Source organism: Mitosporidium daphniae, assembly GCF_000760515.2.
Source record: "Mitosporidium daphniae strain UGP3 chromosome Unknown contig-169, whole genome shotgun sequence".
In the NCBI taxonomy this organism is placed as follows: Eukaryota; Fungi; Microsporidia; genus Mitosporidium; species Mitosporidium daphniae.
Genome location: NW_013546657.1, coordinates 1 through 7,952, shown reverse-complemented (window position 1 = coordinate 7,952; position 7,952 = coordinate 1). Strand labels below are relative to the sequence as shown.

Sequence of the window (7,952 nt, the reverse complement as noted above, 5' to 3'; positions counted from 1 at the left end):
ACTTGGGTCTTCTATTTTACCTGTTTAGGATACGATTCCGGAGAGAAAACGTGCATAGAGCTATTAATGATCATTGAAATTGCAATGACAATTGATTGTCCCACTTCAAGTCCATTAATCCCAGCAAGGATGTTAATGGCATTGGTACAGAAGATACAAACAGCAATCATAAACAGGTAATATAGAAGACCCAAGTCAATATACTTATATTGGAGCAAATTAAAAAAAGAAAGTATTCTTGGAGGCAGCACGATTTGCGTGCCGCCATGACAGGCATAATAAATCGTTAGCAGCGGAATGGACGCAACGGCTGGAAATATGAGCTTGAACTTCCATTTCAAGTTCAAGACATCGTCTGAAAACCCAAGCAAAATCATCGATGATATCGAGAGGAGCGCACTGGTAAAATCCATAAGCTATTTTGTAAATGAACCTCAAATACCATCATTATAGGCAGTTTGAAGTCGGCGGGAGGCGCTCCGGAGAAGAGAAAAAAAGGACATGGTATAAAAATAAACAAAATTACTAAGTATATTGCTCCAGAGATGATCCCGCAACCTTCTGGTCTACAAGATTAAAAAAAGGCAAAACATTTGTCGGCTAGACTTTTTATTTAAATCTTTCCCTTGAAGCCCAGCTTTTAGCAAAAGCGGAGAAAAAGATTTAATGACCATGGACACAAGAGCCATTCCTAATATTTAAGAAACGGCATCTATACCAAGGCATGAAATGACGAGGAGCAAAATGCACGAGGTAAACACCATTATGAGGCAAGGAGAAAATTAAATCCTATCGCTAATTGATATTTGTGCATCAAGGTTAGCTTTTAAATTTTACAAAACATACTTTACTAGTCGAGGTCACTAATGGTCTTTGGATCAAGGGAGACTGCTCCCTGTGCACGGCAGCATTTGTCTGTTTTCTATTTAATTTGGAAAAAACTTTCTATTTGTCCCTATTTCTATAGCCAAATAAATCGTAATCTGAAGTCGATTCTGAATTCATTCATCTTGTTAGAGGGGAACAGTTAGCCAGGAATATTGCCTTTCTTGGGAGGAAAGGATAAATATCCTCGGCTGTGGTTTGGTTTTTGTTTTTGGTGTTCTTGCGATTGGTGCACATGCAGCTCATATTTCTTCTAGGCCCAGAATCGGTATTAGCTTTTTATTTATCCCTAAATCATCTTGGGCTCATTGATTTTGATAATAAAATCCCTTGATCTTTAAATCGAGCATCTCTTGCTTGCACATCTGATTTTTGTATGAAAAAGATGAGCCACTTGGCTGCATCGCTTAAAGAAATATACCCAAAGCTTGAGACCAAAATTTTCCCAGAGCTATTTGGAAAATTCAATGCCCATTGGCTACTCGCTACTGGCTACTTCTGAAAAGTGTTCTTCTGTGTTGGTTTTAGATGTAATTTTTAATGTGGATGGACATAAATCGATTTGATCCCATATTGCGTAGAAATCGAAGCGCCATTGCTCTTCGCTTGTGGGGCAGAATGCAAATTAGAACTTACAAAATTGCAAGCCGCTGGAATTTCGAAGCCTACTGAAACCCCCCTTGCAAGAACTGCCCGCTTACGACCGAAGAAATCGGGCACCTAAACAGGTGTTCATATTATTTGTTGCAGCGAACAGGCAAACAGGATTAAAATGGCTGACCCATCGAGATCACCAAAGGAAACTGATAGCGCTCCCAAGGATGCAAACGGATTGCATAATGCCCAGGCATTCGATGCAGGGTTCACATCGAAAATATCTCCGATTTTCCGTAAAATCCCGCTCTCTTTGGGATACCTATACCCGTGTTGATGTATGCCATTCGATTGTTTTTCCGAGCAATAAACTAACTTGTATGATTTAAGTGAGCACATTGATAAAGACGGCGGCAGGGATTACTTGGATTGACAGCTTATTTTCATAAACAAAACGTAAACTCATCGTAGCATGGGCGGGAATTTAATGTCCAACATTAGGCTAGACCTGGAGCCGTAAAGGTGCGTTCCTGAAGCGAAAGAGCCCCCAGCATCGACTCGTCAAAATACTTCACAACAGAAACGTTTTCTGAAAGGCCTTTTCTTCGCCTAGTTTTGACCATAAAGTCTCGGGCCAGATGGGTGGCTGGGGCAGGTTCTAAAGGCACAAGGGTGATGGATTCATCCATGGGATCTCCGGGGACCACTTGCCAATGATCAAAACTCATCTGGCAGAAAGCCTGCCCTTGTGTTTGAGTCCGCAGGTCCGTTTCAAAGCCAAACGACTCGATGCAGGGAAGCAGCGCGCGGACCAAGTACAATGGGATACCTGCTTTCGGAATGTCCTGTAAAACATGCCCACGACGGCGATTGAGCACCGTATACACTGCAGGAATGCAATCGGAAGGTGAGAGTATTTCAACGGCATAAACGGGCTCCATAATCCTTGGAGAAGCCTACACATTAAGTTTGATTCAAACCGTCAGAAAAGAAGCATATACGGCTCTTCTTGCAGCAGGGATTATCTGACCTGAGCCCCGTAAAATCTGCTCTTTGGCAAACGAGGCATCCACAAGCTTGATTTTTGTTCCCCGAATCGCTATAGATTAACAAAAGCTCTGCATACGCTCGTCGCAAAGCGGTCCTTCGCGGCATGCCCAATGGAACCCTTGGGTTATGGCCTCCCTGATATTTGGGCTTGAAATTAGACTGCGCACCTCGAGTGAGGCATCCTTTGCAGGTAGGTATTCATTAAGAAGCACATTCGGCCCTCTCTCCTCGGAAGGGCCAAAAGCCCATAGCGAGCGGGCGGAAAGCAAATCCCAGCCATATTTCTGCAGGTTTGACACAAAGAACGATGAAATCTCTTTAGAGGACTGTGCAGCTGGCGATGGAATCACGCCTGCTTCAAGATCTTCAAGAATACTCATTTCAAGGGGCTCCGCAATCATTGAAATCGAATTTCTACGTTGAAATGATAATCGTTACTCGTTATTAGGGCTCATGGCAGTACATATAAGGGAGGATGTTTCCACAATGGTCTCACTGAACCTTACAGACGGATCTGCCACGCGAATATCGACCTGACCATATAGCCTCCTTAAATCGTGCATCAGAGCATCGAGGTACAGTTCCCCGGTCCCAAAGAGCACATGCTCGCCAGATTCTTCCACACGAGCTTCAGCTTGAGGGTAAGCTTTGGTTAGATTTCGAAGCCCATCAAGCATCTTTGGAAGCTCGCTTGGATGCATCGGTTCAATGGCAAGTTTGATGACAGAGAGAGAACAAATACGATGAGCCCCAGTGAAAAAGTGCCTCCTGAAAACAAAGGCAGGGTCTTCCATATTTTGTTCAACTTGAACGATGGTTGCTGTCTTTAAAATGACATTATGGATAGAGTCGCCAAGAAGCACAATGGAACCTGCAGGTGCTTCTGCAACTTCCAAATTATGCATCGGAAGAGGCAAGTAAATTTTCTCCAAAAACTGCGGGGAAGAGTCTTCTTCGTCAATGTTTGGGACAAAGTGCTCGCCCAATACCTTGATCAAGCTATTTGCTCTTATGGTCCCTGAAAGCACGCGTCCAAGGGCAAGGAAAGATTTTGCATCTGCAGTTGGCATCAGCTTGCTAATATAAACCATCAAAGGCCCCTGAGGATCACACTCAGACATTGCCTTTGTCCGAATGCTAGGGCTTTCACTGTCACATGGTCCTGAATAGATTTGTTGGATCTAAAAATGAAAAAAGAAAGATACTTTTAAGGGAGCGTTTTCTAGGGGCGATGGAATACGCCGATAGATGCAGTCAGTAAAAGCGCCAAGAATACCCTCATAACCACCAAGGTATTGTTGCATTACCTTGGCGATAAGATGATGCTGATTAGTTGCTGCAAGTGCAATCTCGGAGCGCTTCAGCACTATTCCGGCTTGTGCAAGGATGGAGGAAATCTGATCAATCGAGTCGATGCCAATTGCCGTAAGGTGAAGCTTATAAATTGGCTCGATAACCCATTCTATGAATGTCCGTGGTAACTGAGGATTTGTAGAAAGGGGTGCAAATTTGCTCTCATCACGCAGGTAGACAATGTCATCCCAGAAACATGGAAAGCAGCTTTCCTCTACGGGTGGTGTCAAGAGACGGCAATAAGAATCGAGAGAAAAAAGCCAGCCATATTTTGCACTTCCCATAAGCACATTATCTCTTTTGGGGGAAAAGAAAAGCGGATCATCGGGTTCGGTGATCCCAAGGGTCCGCAAAAATGTATTAATCTCATCAATGGTGTGCTTAATCTTGTGGTAAGCGTCAGAAGGTGGAAGCCGCAACTCCAAAATTAGGCGATCGAATTTGTTGAGGAACAACACGGCTGGCATCCGATTGATAGCTACATATCGCAAAATGGATTCTGTACGTGAATTTATGCCTTCAAGCAGATCCACAACTATCATCAATCCATCACATAAGGCAAGAGCTGCCATAATTTCATCGCCAAAGTCTGTATGACCAGGCGTATCAAGGAAATTCATAATAAAGCTTTGAGATTTGGAGTTGGGGAGAATAAGAGTAAGCGGTGTAGCCGACATGGATATTCCTCTCTCCCGACTCATAAACGAGGTATCGGTCCATTTTTGAGGACGGTTAGGGTCAAAGTTAACGACTTGGGGATGACTTGCGGCTACTAGCATATCTAAGAGCGAGGTTTTTCCGTGATGAAGAGCCCCAGTTATTGCAACATTTCTAATGCGTTCAGTTCGGTGGATCAGAGATTCACTCAAGTAGCTGGGTGTATAAGTAGCGGAGGGTATGGGCTCTGCAGATATTGGAAGAACCTGAAAAATATCATGCCTAATTGGGGCAATAATAGGCTCTGAAAGGGTCTGACGATCCTCATCTTCAACCTTGATTTCGAGATCAGGCCCATAGATTTCTTCAGCAGAGGGATAATAGTTCTTTTCCTCGTGAAGGACAACAGAAAGCGAAGAGCTCTCGGAATATTGATCAACAAGCTCAGAAGAAGGAACTGAATGTTCTTCTAGAGGAGATGCTATAATGGGTCTTTCTGTAGGTTCACCGAGGTAATTTCCAAACTCGTCATACAGATCCTCATCTGCGAGCATATTTAAATTAAATTAAAGCGATAAAATATTTAGGATGAAAAAAGTCCAATGCAAGTTAGCATGGGCAAGTTTAAAAGCTAAGCTTCAATACCCAGTGCAGCCCGGAAAGGTGTTTTATGGCATGGCGCGGCGCGGCATGATGGGCCGGCGCCGATGGCTGTGCACATGACATGTAATAAAGTTACACATTTACTTGACCCCAGTGGCAAGCACACGAGGGGCGGTGCGCATGCACACACAAGGACAGCATCTATGGCGCGCTTAAAGGGAGGCCAAAAGGCCGATGACTATTGTATAAGATGGCGGGCTGCGATCTGCTCCAGGAATTAGTATTCGTGGCTCTGAGATCCGTCCTCCTTCTTTGTCTTCTTGGGAAGAAGAACAGAGTGGATGTGTGGCAAGACTCCTCCAGAAGCAATGGTGACATTCTTGAGCAGCTTGTTGAGCTCCTCATCATTGCGGATGGCAAGCTGCAGATGGCGGGGCGAAATCGTCTTTTTCTTGTAGTCGTTGGCAGCGTTTCCTGCCAACTCGAGAATTTCGGCCGTCAGATATTCCAGCACTGCGGCCAGATACACGGGCGCGCCAGATCCAATGCGCTGGGCATAGTTTCCGCGTCGCAGAAAACGGTGGATACGACCGACTGGAAACTGCAGTCCAGCCTTTTCGGAGCGCGAGCTTGATTTGATGGATTTTTTTCCTCCTTTACCGGCAGCCATTATGAAGAGATGTGTGGGGGGGGAGAGAGGGGTGGGGTGTTAGCGCGTAAGTGTGCCTGTTGAAATGAAAGTTCAACTTAAAATTGCCCATTTGGGGCTGCCATTTATATACTGCTGGTTGCCGCTAAATTTACGCTTTTGGCGCCAAATCTCAATCGTCCCGCCAACCACACCCTAACCCTTGATCGCCTCCTTGCTTGCTTTTTGGTGCACGTTGGTGTCCGCATGCATGCCGCGTGGGATGCTGGTCTTTCCCATAATCGTGGTGATGGCCTTAAATGAGGCCTTCAAATTGCTTTATTTGCGACCTGGGTAATGTCATAGTTGGTTTAAATTAAAAAATTTACTACTTTGTTTTACAATGAACCCCAAATTTCATGTTCCTATTGTCAAAGATATGCTCAAGCGTAGCTTCTATCGATCTACTGCGTTGGCATTGGGCACTGGAATTGTATTCGCTGAAATATACTATCGAACATATGTTATTCCTCATCGCAAAAGTAGAGAAGAGTGCTTCAAGCAACTTGGTGTCACCTATGTTCATCCCTTTGACAACTAGATCTGCCAATAAACTGGGTTGAATTTTAATTTTTAAAATCTGGAATCAAGTACATTTTCTCTTGCACTCACTCGCTTGACTGAGGAGCGTCGGCAATGGAGAAAAGACCATCCTTTTGTAATAAAACATTCTTTATTTTAGGGATTTTACGCCAAGCCTGATACTAACGATGATGGCTCTATGAATCTCCTTCAATGGAAATGTGGGATCCCCGGAAAAGAAAATGTACTTAATGCACCTTTTTATGATAGACTCCCTGGGCTGGAGGTGTCTATAAGCTCACTATGACATTTGGGAACGATTATCCAACAGCTCCCCCGAAATGTTTTCAATTGTCCTTAATTCCTAGGTGTTTTCACACCACCTTTATTTCACCCAAATGTGTTCCCTAGTGGCACTGTATGCCTTTCATTACTTACGAACGACTGGAAACCCTCGGTCACCATAAGACAAGTTGCATTCTCATCTGAATTTATAGATTCTTCTTGGCATCCAGGACTTGCTTACTGAACCAAACCCAAAAAGTCCGGCTCAAGAACTGGCGTATTCGCTTTTTAGGTATGTTGATATCAATTTTATTTATAAATAGATCTAGTCCTGATCTATACATCCAAAGAATCAAGGAACAGGCAGTTAAAAATAAAGCAACATAGTTATTATTTGTCCGTGTGACCTGAAATCATGCCAGAAAGTAGTAGCTCGGAAGCGATGTCACAGAGGAGTCCCGAAGCAATATCGCTTTTAATTGATCCCATTATTTTTGCCTTTTTTTCGAGCACAATGGGAGATTCAGAATTGTTATTTGGATAAAGAGAAATGTACTTTGTATCCTTAGGGAAATGGACTGTGTAATTCAAATCCAACTTGGCCTTATCAACTTCCTCGCTGGGCGCATTGGATTTTATGAGAGATTTTAGCCTTTTCAGTGCCTTTTTTTTCTCGAAAAATCTTACCATTCTATATTTTTCCATATGGATCTTCTGCACATCTGTATGTCCGCTTCTAGCCTTGGACTCCATCGACAGTTGCTGAAGGGTCTTGAGCTTGCGCTCAAGCTCAACTCTAACAGAAGCGGATAGAGACTCCAATTTTAGCGACCGTTGAACATCCCTTATTTGCTTGGCCGTTGAGCTGGTGGACTTTGTCTTTTTCCGATTATTTGAAGGGTTGAACATTTTAAAAAATACAAATTCAATTGGTTTAATTTTAAATTTTAGTTTCATTTTTATTATTTAAGGATGGCTTACAACCTGCCCAACCCATGCATCTCTGCATTCTTGTTTTGCTGGTTTCTTGCCACTTGCTTTGTTCATCGGCAAATCCAATAGGACCTTTATCATGCCATATAATTTCGAAGCCTGTAATTAAGGTTGCCTCGTACGAGGTTACCATGAAGCAACCGTTAGCCTTTTCAACCATCAATGTTCCAAAAATTCAACCAACTACACTTGTGGACTTGAATGCTTTTTGCCAAAAATCTTCCATTGCACCGGTTATTCCAATCACCTCTAGCGTGCGCGCATGCTCTAGTTCATTTATCACCTCTAGTGTGCGCGCTTGCCCTAGTTCATTTATCACGGT

The 7,952-nt window shown here is 43.5% G+C and overlaps 5 protein-coding genes across 5 annotated transcripts; 2 read left to right on the top strand and 3 right to left on the bottom strand.

The window, feature by feature from the left end:
- Positions 1-1,976: 1,976 nt before the first annotated feature.
- On the bottom strand, positions 1,977-5,093 carry DI09_169p50 (uncharacterized protein; the record flags this gene model as incomplete). The annotated part of the gene is made up of 5 exons (XM_013383473.1): positions 1,977-2,435; positions 2,460-2,578; positions 2,606-2,943; positions 2,968-3,710; positions 3,735-5,093. The coding sequence occupies 5 exons, from the start codon at positions 5,091-5,093 to the stop codon at positions 1,977-1,979; spliced, it is 3,018 nt and encodes a 1,005-aa protein (XP_013238927.1).
- Positions 5,094-5,419: 326 nt separating this feature from the next.
- Positions 5,420-5,812, bottom strand: DI09_169p40 (histone H2A; the record flags this gene model as incomplete). The annotated part of the gene is made up of 1 exon (XM_013383472.1): positions 5,420-5,812. The coding sequence occupies one exon, from the start codon at positions 5,810-5,812 to the stop codon at positions 5,420-5,422; it is 393 nt and encodes a 130-aa protein (XP_013238926.1).
- Positions 5,813-6,173: 361 nt separating this feature from the next.
- On the top strand, positions 6,174-6,659 carry DI09_169p30 (uncharacterized protein; the record flags this gene model as incomplete). Its single annotated transcript, XM_013383471.1, has 3 exons — positions 6,174-6,322; positions 6,422-6,488; positions 6,513-6,659. The coding sequence occupies 3 exons, from the start codon at positions 6,174-6,176 to the stop codon at positions 6,657-6,659; spliced, it is 363 nt and encodes a 120-aa protein (XP_013238925.1).
- A 368-nt stretch (positions 6,660-7,027) lies between these two features.
- Positions 7,028-7,546, bottom strand: DI09_169p20 (rRNA-processing protein Efg1-related protein; the record flags this gene model as incomplete). Its single annotated transcript, XM_013383470.1, has 1 exon — positions 7,028-7,546. The coding sequence occupies one exon, from the start codon at positions 7,544-7,546 to the stop codon at positions 7,028-7,030; it is 519 nt and encodes a 172-aa protein (XP_013238924.1).
- An 86-nt stretch (positions 7,547-7,632) lies between these two features.
- On the top strand, positions 7,633-7,952 carry DI09_169p10 (uncharacterized protein; the record flags this gene model as incomplete). The annotated part of the gene is made up of 1 exon (XM_013383469.1): positions 7,633-7,952. A coding segment is annotated over one exon (320 nt), but the record flags the coding sequence as incomplete, so codon positions are not given.